This window comes from Mustela nivalis, assembly GCF_964662115.1.
Source record: "Mustela nivalis genome assembly, chromosome: 1".
Lineage (NCBI taxonomy): Eukaryota > Metazoa > Chordata > Mammalia > Carnivora > Mustelidae > Mustela > Mustela nivalis.
Genome location: NC_139020.1, coordinates 115,632,019 through 115,649,357, shown reverse-complemented (window position 1 = coordinate 115,649,357; position 17,339 = coordinate 115,632,019). Strand labels below are relative to the sequence as shown.

General features: G+C 47.9%; 2 protein-coding genes across 3 annotated transcripts in view; one reads left to right on the top strand and one right to left on the bottom strand.

Annotated features, from left to right (window-relative positions):
• Window positions 1-17,339, top strand: part of MUC20 (mucin 20, cell surface associated) — a 167,972-nt gene that overhangs the window by 8,186 nt on the left and 142,447 nt on the right. The window contains exon 4 of one of the 2 annotated variants that reach the window (XR_014303053.1): window positions 941-1,189. Coding sequence is in view for 1 of the 2 variants with exons in the window: in XM_082700074.1 (XP_082556200.1) it covers window positions 941-1,009 (69 nt within the window). In the remaining variant the exon portion in view is untranslated. Of the gene's footprint in view, window positions 1-940; window positions 1,804-17,339 lie in introns of those variants that run through there. The other variant, XM_082700074.1, reaches the window with a different exon arrangement.
• MUC4 (mucin 4, cell surface associated) overlaps window positions 9,971-17,339 on the bottom strand; it is a 68,881-nt gene continuing 61,512 nt past the window's right edge. Inside the window, exons 17-23 of the mRNA XM_082700767.1 lie at window positions 16,647-16,806; window positions 15,615-15,794; window positions 15,080-15,153; window positions 13,947-14,011; window positions 13,624-13,862; window positions 11,461-11,623; window positions 9,971-10,574 (exon numbers count right to left, since the gene is read on the bottom strand). Of these exons, the coding sequence (XP_082556893.1) occupies window positions 10,379-10,574; window positions 11,461-11,623; window positions 13,624-13,862; window positions 13,947-14,011; window positions 15,080-15,153; window positions 15,615-15,794; window positions 16,647-16,806 (1,077 nt within the window). The 3' untranslated portion in view covers window positions 9,971-10,378. The remainder of the gene's footprint in view (window positions 10,575-11,460; window positions 11,624-13,623; window positions 13,863-13,946; window positions 14,012-15,079; window positions 15,154-15,614; window positions 15,795-16,646; window positions 16,807-17,339) is intronic.

Genomic DNA, 17,339 nt, shown 5'->3' with positions numbered 1-17,339 from the left:
GTTAGACTAGGTCAGCTCAGCCTAGCTCTTATGCCCACATCTTGAAGCCAGGAGATAAGAAGAGAGAATATCTGGACCCTTGAAGTTCTCTTAGCTGAAAGGGACCCATCAGGACTCCATAAGGAGTTCCCTGGGGTGGGTGCAGGGTTGAAATGGGACAGCCAGAGAAATGACGAATGCCTACAGCACATGATAATCAAAGTAGCAAGTGTGAATCCTAGTCAAAGAGGGAAGCCAGAGGGGCATCTGGGTGGCTCAGTTGGTTAAGACTCTTGGTTTCAGCTCAGGTTACGATCTCAGCATTGTGAGATCGATTGGGGTCTGTGCTCAGAGTGGAGTTGGCTGGAGATTCTCTCTCTCTCCCTTCTTCCTCTGCCCCTCCCGCCCTCTTTCTGTCTCTATAAAATAAATAAATCTTAAAAACAAACAAACAAAAAAAAAAGGAGGGAACCCAGAATAGTGTCAGATCTGAGCTCCCAAACTGGAAACTATTTCCGTGATCAGAAAGAGGCCTGGGAGAAAGGAGCAGGTCCAGAGCTGAGGAGCAGGAATCAGGCTGTGTTGGTGTTGGGTATGAGTTCTTGTTGAGAATGGGGCACAGACACAGAGTTCTGGGCTCAGACAAAGAACAAACTTTGGAGCCATATAGATCAAGGGGTGAATTTCAGCTCCTAACTGTGTGACCTTGGGTAAGCTATTCTGTATTATTTTCCTCCCTTATAAAATGAAGTTACTACTACTTGCTTTATAAGGGTTGTTGGGAGGTCCAATGACATACTGTGCATGCAGCATCTAGTCCATGCCCAGTCTGTGGGCGGCTCGGGAAGGGTTGCTGGCCTCCTCGTACATCCTGTCCCACTGTCCCTTCCTGTCCATGCCCTGTGGCGAGCTTATGGGCCAGATTTGGGCTGGAAGGATCCCTGCTTCTTTTGCCCTCCAGCTCTGCCAGGAACTGCATACCCATGGACCTCCCATCCACGTCTCTCTGCTGCGCATCAGGAGGGGCTAAGGAACATCTGCTGTGCCAGAGGGGCCAGTGCTGCCTGCCTGTGGCCTGGGATACCCCCTCATCCCATACACAGACTGGAGCTACCGAGCTAAGATATACCTGGAAGATTCCCAAGAGGTCAGCTAACCTAAGGCATTACCCAGCCATGGCAGCGGGACCCTGGCTCACATATGCCTCAGTGTGTGTGTGTGTGTGTGTGTGTGTGTGTGTGTGTATGTGTGTGTGTGCGATGGTGGGGGTGGGGTGGGAGTGGAGCTTCCCTTGTTCCAAAGATATCCTTGGACTTCCTTTGCCACCTGTGTTACATTTCAGTAAAGAGTGGTCTGATCAGCCATCTTTCCACCCTCTTGGTGCTCCCATCAGCCCATTAAAATTGCACACAGTGTGGCCCAGAGGCAACCTATTTGATCAGTATGGGGTTGTTTTGGTGTTGACATTTTTATGATATGGGGATTTTATGCATCCTCCTTACTCCTTCCCTCTCTTCTTCTCCCCTGGTTCTTGGTTGGGACCTCGATTACAGCACTTACTGAGGCTGGCCCCAGAGCCTGTTGAACTCTGAGCTCCTTCAGAGCTGGGCCCATATTTATCTCAGCATCCCCTGAACCTGAGCAGAGTGCCTGGTCTGTAGTAGGATCACAGAGAATGTTTTTTGGATTGCCTTGACTTTCAAGTTCTGAATACAAGCAGATCACAAGAAGGTCTGCAGTACTCGATTATTCCTCCCCTCTAGCTCCTAAGTCAAATTATTACTATTATTTTTAAGAAATTAAATGCAGCTACCTGATGGCTTAGACGGTTGAGTGTGTGACTTTTGATTTGGGCCCAGGTCATGAGCTCAGAGTTGTGAGGTCAAGTCATGCTTTAGGCTCTGTGCTGGGCATGGAGCCTGCTAAAGATTCTCTCTCTCTCTCTCTCCCCCTATCCCTCTACCCCTACTCTACCCCTAAAAATATTACATGTAGCTAATCTTTTTTCCACTGTAAAACAAAAAACAAACAAACAAAAAAAAACCCTTGCTTATGATTTTGTGATTTTGAAAAATTCAAAAGGACCAAGAAAAGAAGACAAACAGCAAGAGGAGTGGTAAAGAAAGAAAAACATCTCTAAAATCCCACTTCTTATGTACAACTATTGTTAGTGTCTACACTCAACCTCTCTACTTGGTCTGAGATGTTTTACGTTCAATATTTGCAAAGTCAGAGTCTTTTTTTTTTTTTAAGATTTTATTTATTTACTTGACAAAGATCACAAGTAGTCAGAGAAGCAGGCAGAGAGAGGAGGAAGCAGGCTCCCTGCTGAGCAGAGAGCCCAATGATTATGATGATGATGGGGGGGTGATGCGGAGGATGATGGGGGGGGATGATGCGGGGCGGGGGGGATGATGCGGGGGGATGATGCGAGGCTCGATCCCAGGACCCTGGGATCATGACCTGAGCTGAAGGCAGAGGCTTTAACCCACTGAGCCACCCAGGCACCCCACAAAGTCAGAGTCTTAATCTTTCCCCCAAACCGGCTCTGCCTGCGACTTCATTATGTTAATTGCATCCTCCTGTTGCTCAAGCCCAAATTCTCAAAGCCAGTCTTTATTCCCCTATTTCCTTCGCACTCACTTTATGTCTAACTCGTCGCAGAATGCTGTTGCTCTCCTCTTGTCAAAATAAGCCCGGAATCTGATGCTTCCTCACCATCGCTGCTGCTCTCAACTGGTGCAAGGCACCATGGCCTCCTGCCGGGATTACTCAGACCCTCTTAGCAGGTCTCTCTGTTTTCTACCTTTACCCCTCAACTGCACTGTAGCCCCAGCACACCAGCCAAGGCTGTTGCTCTGCAGTGTTAGTCAGACAACGCCACTTCTTGGCTCCAAGCTCTCCCATCTCATTTAGACAAAGAGGTGTGCGACCTGCGCCCCTCCCCCAGCCTCGTTAATTTGCTCCCTGCGCTCCAGCAATGCTGACCTTCTTGCTGTTCCAGGAATCCATCAGGCTTTGTATGCATTCTCCTATCTGGGGACCTTTGCACATGTTGGTCACTTTGCTCAGAGGGCTTCTCCTGCAGATATCCAGCCGGTAACACCTCCAACTCTTTCACCATCTCGGTGGGTCCCCCTGGCCACCCCCTCTGTTTTGATCTTCTTAATGCTGATTACAACCTAACATAATACATATTTTATTGATTTATCCTTTCATCTGTCTCCCTCAACTAGAATGGAAGATTTCGCTCCCTCCCGTATCCCTAGCATCTAGCACAATGCCTGGCAATAAAAAGGGCCCAGTAGTAGAGCCTGGGTGGCTTAGTTCTTAAGCGTCTGCCTTCGGCTCAGGTCATGATCCCGGGATCCTGGGACTGAGTCCCGCATTGGGGTCCCTGCTCAGCGAGAAGCCTGCTTCTCCGTCTCCCACTCTCCCTGCTTGTCTTCCTCTCTCACTGTCAATTAAATAACTAAATAAAAAAAGAAATTCTGAAAAAAAAGTGCCCAATGGGGCTATGGACATTGGGGAGGGTATGTGCTATGGTGAGTGCCATGAAGTCTGTAAGCCTGGTGATTCACAGACTTGTACCCCTGGGGCTAATAATACATTATATGTTTATAAAAAAATTTAAAAATTAAAAAAAAAATTTTAAGTGCCCAGGAAATATTGTTGAGCGGAGGAAACAGGACAACTTCAAAAATTGCTATGAATAAGGGGAATATGTGTATTAACTGATCCCCTGCCTCTTGCAGAGGGAAGCAGAACAGGTTTTATAAAGGAGGCTGAACAAAAATAATGCAAATATTCTTCCCAACATATTTGCTGAGCACCCACAACAGAAGAGAGACATGTTGTATGCCATGGGGGATGCAAAGCCATCTCTTCCCCACAGGCCAAACTTAGTAGGGGAGGGTAGACAGGTACACAATTACAAATTGAAAGAACTTATTTACACCATATTCTGGCAAAACCAGAACCTCCTTAATATACAAAGAGCTCTTAAGAAGCAATAAAATGGCAAACATGCCTGCACGAAAGTTAGAGTATAAATGTCTTCCAGAAGCAGGAGTATAAGTGCCTGTTTTCCATGAAAAAGAAACTTCACTAGCAAAAAAAAAAGGGGGGGGGGAGAGTCATACAATGAGATATTGCTAATTGTGTGTTAATAGGTAAGGATTTATAAAAATTATAATTTCCATGAGGAGGGTGTGGGGGGAAAGAACACTCTAAAATACTGTTGGCGTGAATGAAACTGGTATAGCCTTTCTGGAGGGCATTTTGATTTTCTAAAGCCTTAAAAATGTGCATCCCTTTCCCCGAGCAATTCCATCCCAAATGGTTTATCTTAAGGAAATAATTAAGAATCTGTGCAAAGACAATAAATAATTTGTTCATTACAGCGTACATAAATTCATTACATTTATAACAGCCAATAAAGGAAAAAGACAAGACAAAACACAGGATATCCCAGTGTAGTCATTTGGTTAATAATAACCGGGTGTGTGTGTGTGTGTTTGCTCCCAAATACTTTTCACACTGTCTCTAGAGGTTCCCTTTCCAAATTCAAAGTTAGTCCTGTTCTTACCAAAGGAATAAAACTCCCAGCTTTGTATATTAGGGTCTTTGTGATATGGCCTTGGCCACCTTCTCAACTCCATGTCCTACAGACCCATCTCCTATGTCCTATGTTCCTTCCACAGGAAATTTCTCAGTACTTTGCAGTCACGCCACCTTTGATCCAGTCTGCATATCATGATTCTTGCCCCCAGAAGTTTCCCCCTCTCTCTGGTGCCTTCATCTGGAAAACTTCTCTTCATGCTCCAAAGCCCAGTTCACTCAGTGCCTCCTTGTGGTGGCTCTCCGAAAATCCCCTAATGAGGATCTAGTTTCTTAGTCTCTTTATGTTTCTGTTACAACACTTAACACGCTACGCTACATCCTGGTTTATTTGCTTCCAAGCTTGTTAAGTCATAGATGTTTCAGGACAAGTACCGCAAGGGAGTCATCGCTGTGGCCACAGAACCTCGCACAGAGCCGTGCACAGAGACGGCACTTGACTGTCCGCCGAACCACGGAGAGGAGTGGCTGCGGGTGCAGTTGACCCGGAAATATGGGTACTGGGCTCTGAAAGTCGGGAAAATGGAATTTTTTGAAGTCAAACAAAATATAAATCTAATGATATCATTATGAATAAGCCACACTATAAACAGGCATGGGTGGAGAGCAGTTTGCGTAAGTATGTAACACCCATTACATAATTCCAATTCTTAAATAGCTTTTCTTTTCTTGCTTGGCATTTATTTGAATCAGAGATACCTGATAAAGTGGATAATTCATCTTAAATACCTGCATATAAGGACATACATGTACATTCAAAACTGATGGCTATTCTTGGAAGCCAAAAAGTATGTAAAATACAGGCTCCACCAGTTAGAAGCATTTGGGAATTAAAGTGTGTAATACGTACGAGTGTGTGCACTCACACACATGCGTGTGGGGAGGGCGTGAAAGAGAGAGAGAGGAGAGAATTACTGGCGATGACCAGAATTAGCAGAAGTAATGTTACCAAACCAGCAAGAACCAGAAGGCCTGGGGAAAATTCTCCAGTTATATAAGACTCAAATGTGTGTGTGTCTATGAGGTGGAAATGCCACATATTTCATGCAGACAAAGGTGGGTGTGGACCCAAACAAGAGAGCCTGTCTAAAGTCACCGGTGACTCACAGGCCGTGATGAGGACAGCATGAGGGGGATCTATTCTGAAGAGACTTGGGCTGAAGCTCCTGCCATAGCCAGTCCTTCCTTCAGACCCTGTAGGGGGGCTGGCCACCAGTGAGTGAAAAGCAGGGAATAGCAACTGATCCCACAGGTGTACCCCAAATTCAAATGAGTGGACATCACTTTTTGGTATCAATGTACATTTGCATATCATGCCAGTTATCTATTTTTTACCATCAGTTCTTTATTCCAGTTGTATAAGTGACCGAATCCAAATCGCACAGATCCAGCAGGTGGGCTGATGAAGACTCGTGTTGTGTCCTTGATCTGACTGCACCACTCATCAAGTGACCTTTTCTTGCTACACAGACACCGCCTTACTTTTTCTTTTTTTAAAATTTATTTTAGAGAGAGCAGGGAGAAGGGCAGAGAAAGAGGGAATGGAAGAGAAGCAGCTGCCCCACTGAGTGGGGAGCCCTACATGGAGCCCAGCCTCACAACCTTGAGATCATGACCTGAGCTTAATTGAGAGTCAGATGCCTAACGACTGAGCCACCCAAGCTCTCCAGCCTCCTTCTTTTTTTATGATACCCTTTCTCTACATGCTCAGTGTCTCAGCCATTTTGACCAGGTTGCCACGTAAAATATAGGACACACAGTTAAATGATAATTTCAGATAAACAATGAATACTTTTAAAAACATATGGGTATCCCAAACACTTTATGGGACATCTTGTACTAAAAAATTCATTGTGATTTTTCTGAAATTAATTTTGCTAAATCTGAAACTAAATTCCAAAACTAAATTTGCTAAATCCGACAGCCTTACTTGGAAGGTCTCCTCTTCAACAAGTGTCCCTACTTCTCTTTTTCCTAGTCCGTGGGGTTCCTTCTCTGTAGCAAGCCCCTGAGCCTCTCTTAGGCTTCGGCTATCTTTTTCTGTCCTCCAACACTTCTTCTGTCCTCCCGCACCTTCACCCCTCCACCATTGCCCAGTGACAGGAGAAGAAGCTTAATGACTGAAGACAGATGAGGGAAAGGACTTTGGGTTGGGGTGGACTTGCTCCCCATTTGCCACCTTGCTTTTGTTCTTTTAGGCTTCCTCTTCCCATGCTTGAGGACACATGGTATCTATACCAACCATGTCTTGCACAGCATGGATCAATCCCTTGCCAAGAGTCCTCACTGGGTTGAGGATGAGATATAATTTTTGGACTTCATGTTTAAAGCAAGCCTTCCTCTCCCTGACCTGGAGCCACACTACAAAGTCCTCATTGCATAATTTAGTTTTGGGATTACAATGGTCCCAGTAAAGTCTGTCTCACCAGTCCACCATGCTTATGTGGCCCCTCCTTCCTCATTTTATACCTCCTTTTTTCTAAGTGCTGGACACTGCCCTTCAGCCCATCCCTCTCTCTCTAGAGACATATGTGCTTAGTTCTTTTTATTTAAGTCTTTACAATCTTTTGAATTAATAAACCTAATTTTTTGGAGTACTTTTATGTTCGCAAAACTGAATTAGAAGTACAAACTTCCCATTTCTCCCCTTCATTCCCCACACTTACAACCTCCCCCACTACTAGCACCCCCCACTGGAGTGCGTTGTTATAATCCATGAACCCATGTTGACACATCATTATGACCCAAAGTCATCAGTTTATACTAGAATTCATTCTTTTCTTTTGAATGTGAAGTATAGTTGACATACAACATTATATTAATTTCATGTATAAAACATAGTAATTTGGCATTTATACGTATTATGAAATGATCACCATAAGTCTAGTTACCATCTGTCACCATATAGTTAATATAATATTATTATCTATATTCCCTATGCTGTACATTACAACCCTTGAGTTATTTTATAACTTGAAGTTTCTACCTCTTCATCTTCACAATTTTGCCCACCCCTCAGTACCACTTTCCTCTGGTGTGTGATTCCTGTAGGTTTTTAAATTTAAATTTAATTTAATTTTATTTTTAGAGAGAGAGAGAGATTATGTGTGTGCACATGCAAGCATGGTCAGAGAGGGGGCGGACAGAGGGAGAGGGAGGGAGAGAATCCTAAACAGACTCCATGCCCAGTGTGGAGTTCAGTGTAGGGCTCGATCCCATGATCCTGAGATAATGATCTAGGCCGAAATCAAGAGTCCGGTGTTTAACAGACTGAGCCACCCAGGAGACCTGCTGTAGGATTTTTTTTTTTTAAATCAAGCTGAGGAAGTTTCCATCTATTCTAAGAATTTGGGTGTTTGAATTTGTCAAATGTTTCTTCTGCAGCTATTGATATAATCATATGATTTTTCTTCTTTATTCTATTGATGTGATAGATTACATTAATTGATTTTTGAGTGTTGAATCAGTCTTGCATACTTGGAATAAATGCCAGTTGGCCATGGTGTGTAATTCCTTTTATTCATTGTCGGATTTTTTTTTTTTAAAGATTTTATTTATTTATTTGACAGAGAGAAATTACAAGTACACTGAGAGGCAGGCAGAGAGAGAGAAGGAAGCAGGCTCCCTGCTGAGCAGAGAGCCCGATGTGGGACTCGATCCCAGGACCCTGAGATCATGACCTGAGCCGAAGGCAGCGGCTTAACCCACTGAGCCACCCAGGCGCCCTCATTGTCGGATTTTAATTGCTAATGTTTTGTTGAAGATTTTTGCCTCCATGTTCATGAGAGATCTTGCTGTATAATTTTTTTCTTTATTATTTTTTTTTCTGGTTTTAGTTTTAGGGTAATGCTGGCCTCCTAGAATGAGTTAGGAGGTATTCTCTCTGCTTCAGTCTTCTGAAAGAGATTACAGAGAACTGATAGAATTTCTTCCTGAAATGTTTGGTAGAATTCACCAGTGAATCCATCTGGGCTGCGTGCTTAATTCTTGTTAAATGAATGCTAGGATTATGAATGCCTGGGTGGTTCAGTCAGTTAAGCCTCCCAGGGTCCTGCATGGAGCTCCTTGCTCAGCGGGAGTCTGCTTCTCTCTCTGCCTGCTGCCCCCTCCCCCTGCCTGTGCTCCCTCGCTCTCTCTCTTACAAATAAATATAACCTTTAAGAAGAACTTTTAAAAAAATGAATGCTAGGATTAAATAAATGTGTGTGTATGTGTGTCACTTAAGTAGTCTTCACACCCAACATGGGGCTTGAACTCATGACCCAAAATCAAGAGTTGCATGCTCTACCAACTGAACCAGCCAGGAGTCCTAAATAAACATGGTTTTCTATGGAGACTTGATTATTCTTTGGGACAGCTGAGGGTAAAGCCACAACCTTACACATATGGGAGGGGCTTTGTCTACTGGGAGTAGTCATTCTCTCTGAAATGCAGACAGTTTGGAGTCTCTGCTCAGGTCAGAGATCATGTTTCTCCGGAGCTTCCTCCCACACCACCTGCTCACCTGCGAGAGTGAGACTGAGCACCGGGTTCACATCATGGGACCTGCTTTCCGACCCTATGGCCACACTTGTTTGGACCAGTGATGAACAGCTGACATAGCTAGGCTAATCAGAGTCCCCCTTCAGGCAGTTGGGACTTAGGACCAAGAGCCAGCTACCCAGTTTCTGCATAGAGTTGGAATTGAGGTACTCTAGACCCAGGAGTTGTGGACCAGTTTTTGGTTGGACTTGTTATACCAGAGAGGTGTCAAGTTCTGTAGGCTAGGAGAGAAGATGAGGTGGAAACTGGTCGGGTTGCTGGGAATGGGCAGAATGGGGCCAACGGACTGTGGGGTAGAGAGGCTCAGAAGACTCTAGAGGGGTTCAGGAAAGGACAGGAAAGGATAAAATATATTAGGGATTGGGTACTCCAGGTCAAAGGAAGGGGTGGGTGGCATGGTTCTCAGATTGGTTCTTGGAAAAGAGGCTGGAATGGTTTAATCCCTCCTCTGGGGAGCACAGACAGTGGGGACAAGAACCAGACAGGTAAAGGCACGGTGTATTTATCCTTTTGGAACTGAGGGACAGAGACCAGCAAGGCAGCGAGGGTTTCTGGGTGAGTCTAGGCTACTCCATATGGGGGCCTCAGAAGGCCAGGCTTTGGCTTGTGTTTCTTTCCCTGGGAAGGGGACAAAAATGATGTGTGGAGGCTGAAGCAAGGATCTGCCTGGGTTGGAGCAAGAAGCCTCCCCACAGAGAGTAACTGTGGGCTGAAGGGGCCTGGGTTGAACCCACCTCGGCACCTCCACTCCCTGTGCCTAGCCTTTCAGCCACCAGAGGAAAATCCCAAGTGGAGCCCATGGCTTTGGGAACACAAAAAGTCTGAAGGATTTTACTGTAATAGACTTTAATTAGAAGTAAACTGGAGGGTTGGGTTTTTGTTTGTTTGTTTGTTTGTTTTTAATACAAGTGGTTTTTAACTTAGAGTTATCACTCCATTCTTAACTCTGATGTGTGTGGGTTTGCGCATCAGTGTCCTTCTTGTGGGTACATTTGTGAGACAATTCATCCTTTAACTAGGTGGTCTTTATGACCCCTTCCTGTCTGTCCCGGGGTCTACTGACAAGGTGTGGTCTTGTCTTTATTATTATTCATTCCCTTGAAGAATCCTGAGTTGCCTTCAAGCACCTTCTTCTTTCTGGTCTCCTCAAAGGAACAGCATGGCCAGCAGGCGTGAGGGTGAGGCTGGGTGGGTCCTGAGGTATCCTAGGCTGCTGCTGCCCCTTTGGGGCCAGGCCTCAACTTTCTGAGTCCAGGGGGTAGGAGTAGTGGTTCCCGCCATAGCACCAGAAGCGCAGGACCACAAACACCCCGGCCCCCAGCAGCAGGAGGAAGCCCAGGGCTCCGAAGAGGATTCCGAAGAAGGCGCCGAGCTTCATGCCCAGGTGCTCACAGCGCTCTCCCCAGGGCGTGTAGATGGAGAAGGGCACACAGCTGTGGACAGGGACAGGGACTCAGCGGCAGTGGGGAGGCCCCAGGAGGTTTCCCACAACTGTCCAGGCTCCCCTGTAGGGAAGGTGGTGGGCCTACAGGGTGGCTACCAGGTAGCGGGGCTGGGAAGCTGCACCTGGCCGGCGGGGTGGGGCCGGCTGCTGGCGAGCAGGTGCAGATAGGACCCCCAGCTCCTCCCAGCCCTCCTCGGACCTGGGAGGGGAGAACGCTAGTTGGGGGGTGGGGAGGAGTTTGGGGTTGTAGTGGACACGAGGGAAGACCCAGGGCACCGATGCGCCTCGAGGGCCCCAGGGTAGCACTGCCCTTCTTCTCCTTAGCTGGCCTGTAGACTCAGTGCGCTCCCCTCACAGGAAGCCCTCAGACAGCTGACGAATCACGGGGTCCTAAGACACCTGTTTGAGAGGGCCTCCCCCGACAGGTGCAGGCCCTCTCAAACAGGTGTCTTAGGGCAGGGCCAGGCCAGACACAAAGCGGTGTGTGCCTTTCCCACAAGGAGACAGCAGAATGTTCACCCCAGAAGCCAAATCGGGTGGAAGAGTTTGCCTTTGGAACCCACATCCCCCTACCAAACCTGCCAGCTATGTGGGGCGGGTTCTTCACCTGTTTTTTTTTTCTCTAAAATGGCACTAATGCCTACCCAGTGGCTGAGTTTGAGTTTCAGAGATAATGTAGCATCTTCACTCTCCACACAGAGTAAGCACTCACCTGTCTTTTCCATGATCCCAGCTCTCTCTGTTGTAAAGGAAGCTCTGCCCTAACTTTGAGACCCCACCTAACTTTGAGACCGTGTCATTTTGGGGCTCCTTGCAGTATCTCTGCCCGGCTGGAGTCCACCAGCTCGGCTTCTCCTGCCCTCTCCCCAACTCACGTGCAGCGGGGCCCTTGGGGCAGGTGCTGGCACTGGCCTCCATGCTCACAGTAGCCGTCACTGCACGGGGACACACAGGTGAGGCCACTCTGGGGACTGTAGACCAGTTTGTAGTCCTTGTAGCCGCTGCAGTTGAAGTAATTCTTCAGCATGCTCACATTCACTGCCAGGAAGGACACGGGAGAGCGGGCAGAGCAATCAGTAACCCCAAATCGATACCTCTCCCATCAAGGTTTCTGTTCTCGGGCATTTATCCTGGGGAGCCACTGGAAAAGCACACCAATGCGTGTGTTCATGGAAGTCTGGAGAAGCACGGTGTGTAGTAGCAATGGGTCTAATACGTGGGATTGCGTTAAATAAGGGATATTTTACAACCGGTAAGCACCATGGGGTGGAAAATGCATTGGTTAAGAGACCGTGCTTTGAAGTAAACCAGACCCAAGCTGAAATTCAAACTCTCCTACTAACTAGTTGCGTGCTTTGGGGGAAATTCCTTAACTCCTTCAGCTTCAGTTTCCTTATCTTTAAAAGGAAATCATAATCTTAGGACCTATCTTGCTGTGCATTCTAAAGGACGGAATATATGCTAGTATACTCATTACATTGCTTAACACAATGAGCACTCAATACATGGTCACAATGGGTATAACATTCTGTTTAAAATACAGCACACTAGGGGCGCCTGAGTTGTGCAGTCAGCTAAGCGTCTGACTCTCGATTTTTGGCTCAGGTCATGATTTCACGGTCGTGAGATTGAGCCCCTCATCAGGCTCAGTGTGCAACCTGCTTGAGATTCTCTCCCTCTCCCTCTGTTGCTCCCTGCTCTTGCTCACTCTCTAAAATAAATAATCTTAAAATAAAGTAAATAAAATATAGCATACTATATTAAAATGTATGATAAAATAATATATTAAATGGGAATACATACACAATACAAAAAATAATAGGTTCACAATTGCTTAAGTAATGAGGTTATCAAACAATAGGTACTACTGGTCCCCTCCCCCTTTTTTTGGTGGGCAACAAAGCAGTTTTTTGAGCCTTAGTACAAAGCTCCTGAAGAGGGAGGGTACCCAAGAGGGTTGCCCTACTTGATCCCTTTATTACAAAAAATATTGGTATGTGTGGAGATTCCTATGCATAGAAGAACATTTAGAAGGCTGTGTGCAAAAATGGACTTGCCTTTGGGGATTGGAAATACAGGTGATTTTTTTCTTTTCTTTTTGTTAATTTGTGTTTCCTCAAGTTTATACAAGAAGCACATTATGCTTATATAATAAAAATTATTTGGGGGGTTTTGGTTTGTTTTCTTTAACAAAAGGCATAGTCAGGTCTGGCTTGGTTGTTCCCTTAAACCGACCCCTAACGCCTTATTACACATACACAAAGTAGTTGGAGGATTGTCCTGAGGAGGGAGGAGGCACAGCCTGGGTCTGAGCAGAAATTCTTGCTTGGTCCCACCCTCCAGTCACACAGTGGCTTCTGTTGGGTTTGGCATGGTCACTGACCTGTTCTCTGCCTCACTCCCAAAATAGGGTGGTCTATTCCCTTCCTTCTCTAGTGTGCTTACCAACTGATCTTATTCTTGTTCCAGGATAATCAGGGACCATCCCAGCTAAAGGGGACCTCAGAAATCCCATCTCGTTTTCCAGATGTGGGGGTGTTAAGTCTTGGGTTGAGGATGACTTTTGCTCAGGGTTATACCTTTCAAGGAGGGGAAATCTCTGTCCCTTGGCCAGGTCTCCAGCCTTCTACTTAATATCCTCTAGCTGGAGGGCAAAAGCAAAAGAGATGTCCCTGTTTATGTTTATAAAGTGCAGTGGTATTTTAACAAAATCATTAATAATTTTATTAAAAGAAAGAAAGCCATCAGCAGCGATGGTCAGGAAGGTGGCCATTAGAGTCACAGCTCAGTGAAACTGTCTCCCTGGGGATTCATCAAGCAGGATTTTGTGCTCCTGCTCTTGAACCTGGAAAGCTGGTGGGCTCAAATGTTTAACAATCTCTCTCAAAAATCACCAACAGAAAACCTAAATTACTTCCTTCTGGCTTTTCTGAAAACCATTCCACCATGGGTTGCATGGGCTGAAGATCTGGGATAGCCTTCCCCGTGTACCTCCTCCTTCAGTTCTCTCTGTGACCATCCCCAGGACAGTGACTCACAAGCTAACAGACTCTTCACATCTTCTCTGGAGATGGGGTGGAAGTTCACATCGGTCCTGGGCTCCTTGCTTCTGTTCCGCTGCCTCCATGAGGCCTGGGGTAAGAATGCCACCACCACTGCCTCCAGCAGCTGGGTGTTGAGGAAGTCGATGACAGGACCCTGAGGGAGGTACTGGAACTCCGAGATGACCCTCCAGCGTCTGAGTAAACTTTTGGACTCCGGCGCTGCCTCAGAATCACTGTGTGGGAGGGGTACAGTGAGGCACGAAGGGTGGAAGTGGAGGGACGAGACCTGGGGACCCGGTGGGGACAGTCCCACTTACCTAGGTACCACTTCACTGTTCCGGAGAAAGGCCCGCACATTCAGGTTGCGCAATCTATAGGCCACCTAGGGCAGAGGATGGGGGTGGGGAAGCGGGAGTGAGGCCCAGTCCAAGGAGGAGACCCCTTCCACTGTACTGTGGTTATTTATCCCTGCCTGGCTCCTTCTTTGTACATGAACACCAGGACCAGTAGAATGCTTCTCATCCCGTTCTGCAGCCCCACAACCCAGCCTAGCCTGCTGACCAGCATGGGTCCCTGCTCAGTCAGAGTTTATTGGTGAGTGAAGGACTTGGCCTACCTTCCTGCGTCCAATGACAAGGGGAAAATCTGAGATGAATGGTCCCTACATTTGCCTCTGTTCCCTGGTTCACCCTCTCATTCTCTCCCCACATGGATAATGAGCATTGGGGGGCGGGGTCAATAGGTGAGCAACAGCAGACTTTACCTCACAGAGTGTAGAGTGCTGTGACGGTAGCAGTAGTGATAATACTTCTTATTATAATTTTTGAACACTTGTATTTTAGACACTGTGGTGAGTTCTTTACATACATTATCATTTTAATCTTGACACAGCCCGCAGACATAGGTACTATTATTATTTCTGCTTTGTGGATGAGACAGCAAATAATTTGTCTCATGATTACATCTGCTCTAGGGAATGGTAGAACAAGGATTTGAACCTGGGTGTGTAGGATTCAAGACCCTCAGTAATTCAACTACTGTGTGACTTTGCCTGTGGTTGAGGAATGGACAAGGGCCTAGGAGCCAAGAAGAGAGAGCTGCTGGTTCCCTCTGGGAAGTCTGGGAAGGCTTCCTGGAAGTGAAATGCCTTTTTGTGTTTCTACCATATGATACCCCAGTGCAGGTCTCTAAGAACACTTAGAAGGAGAGGCTGGGGGGACTTGGCCCCCCTAGACCCTAGTCTGGTTATTCCAGTCCTCTTGGAGATCTCTGTCCTGGGGTTTCCTGCCTTCCTCACCCCCAGGCTTCGCCAGGGCAGGAGGCTCCAGCCTCCTCTGGCAACTGAATCTAGAGGGATGGCTAGCTGCAGAACACATCAGTGAGGGCTAAGACTCTGCCCTCAACTGGCCGAGAGCCCTCTCCCCCATCCAGAGCTGGCCTGCACACTGACCGAGGCATTGACATCTGTCACAGAGGCATTTTCTTCTTCACTGACCCAGAGCTGGATGATTCTTAAGGGAAGGTCTGGAAATGGAAGAAGCAGATTCACAATAACCTCACAGTTTACATAGACTCACCCGAAAAGGCCATTGGGCCAAGTTAGGGAGACCGACCCATCCTACGGTGACAGAAAGTCACCAGAAGAATCAGGAGAAAGGGCTGAGTCTGTTGAGCCTCACCTTAGGGCCCTTTCAACTGTGGTCAAGGGTTCCTGACTCTTGACTCTCTGGGCCACGAAGCCACCTCCAGTCTTTCCTCAGTGCTCTGCTGAGGCCTGGGGTTCGTGCTATGACAGCTGCCCCCCTCCCGACTCCCCCTCTCCTCCCACTGCCACCCGCTTCCAGAGCTGGAAACTTGGGCCCACCTGAGAGAGATCTGAGGTTCTGCCCTGTGAGCTGGAGGAACCGAGCTCTGCTCCCCCACCCAGGTTCCTCATCTCCCCTCAGGGTGAGAGAATTGTGGAGGCAGAAGGCATCTAGAGTTACCTTGATGGAGGGTTGGAGTGAAGTTGTTCCCAGCCACAAAGCAACGGGCGTCTGTGAAGGCCGGGGGGCAGGTGCAAACGGGCTGGCAGCCCAGCGCCTGGGAGACATAGCAGTGTCCCTGATTGTAACAGTAATTCACAGGGCAGGACTTGTTCTGACAGAGGGGAGAGGTCTCCAGAGCTGTGGAGGGAGCAGGGGGTGGGGTCAGCAGACAAGGTCAGACAGTAGTTGGGGGGCCCCAGCCCACAGAAAGCTCCTTCTAGGATGGACTTGGTTTCTTTCTCCCCAAAGCTCACTCAGTCCACATTCTGCTTCTGAGTTGCTCTGAACCCTAAACTATCCTTCCCCCTTTTCCAGAAAGTTCCTTTGCCAGATCGGTATTCTCCCACTTCTGCTGAGAGAACGGCACATCTGCTTTCTGCACTTCCATTCCTTCTTCTGCCTTATAGTCTACCCGCTCTGGCCTCTCAGAAGACACAGGGGCCTCTAGAATTCCTCCTAGCTCTGCAGGGGGCTTAGTGAAGACTTCCCGGTGATCACCGTCAGCAGGACTCCAGTGGCTCAGAGGTCGAGGAACAGGGGATGGGAGGAAGACTCAAAGAGAGGACTCACCCTTGCCACCAGATGCCCACGGCAGCCCCCCAGATGTCCCAACTGAGATGTGGAGATGCTGAGCTTTGTGTCTGAAGATACATGAGAGGAGCCTGGGAGCCCCAGGTTGCTCTGGCTCCCGGGCTGCTGCTGGACGTCTGCTTTGCCCTCCCCCGCCCCCCGCCAGGCCATCTTCAGTCTCTTGCCTGAGTTTCCCCCATCAGGACCTCAGCCTGCCACTCCCCCGGGGAGTGCACAATCTCTTCTCCTTCAGCCTCACACCTCCCTGGACATCCTGACCTTCTTACCATAACCAGCTGTATTGAGTATTCTAAACGCTTGCTGGAAAAGGGAGAGAGATGTTTTGCCTCATGCCCCAGGCCCTCCAGGCCTCCACTGTCCCCAGAGCCTCCTCCTGCCGGAGCCCTGTCCCCAGCTCACCTGCACAGTGACGCCCGTCCCCAGTCAGGTGTGGAGGGCAGGCCTCGCAGCCCTTCCCAGGAATGCACTGCACATTCTCGAAGCAAGGCTCCTCACAGAGGTTCTTGGAGCGTTCGCAGTTGTGGCCAAAGGTGTCCTCGTCACACCTGCAGCCGGCCACCTGGAACGGGGTGCTGATTACGGGTAGCCAGGAGGCTGGACCACTGAAGGCTTCTGGGTGTTTCTGTACTGACCCGTCTGGTCTGAGAACCCATGGACCTCGAGTCCTTGCCTTGATTCTGCCAGCATCTACTGAGCACCTTCTTTTTTTTTTTTTTTTTTTTAAGATTTTTTTTTTTTTAAATTTATTTGACAGAGAGAAATCACAAGTAGATGGAGAAGCAGGCAAAGAGAGAGGGGGAAGCAGGCTCCCTGCTGAGCAGAGAGCCCGATGTGGGACTCGATCCCAGGACCCTGAGATCATGACCTGAGCCGAAGGCAGCAGCTTAACCCACTGAGCCACCCAGGTGCCCCTACTGAGCCCCTTCTTGACCAGGCTGTGGTCCTGTATATCCTTGCCAAGCCAACTGGGTCTCCCCAGGCCTTTCCTCCCTCCACACCCCTACCCCCTGGCCCCTCCACCTGGTGCCAGCCCTGGGATCTCAGCCACACCATATCTCCTTGCCGGAAGCCCTTTTTACAGTAGGACAGGGG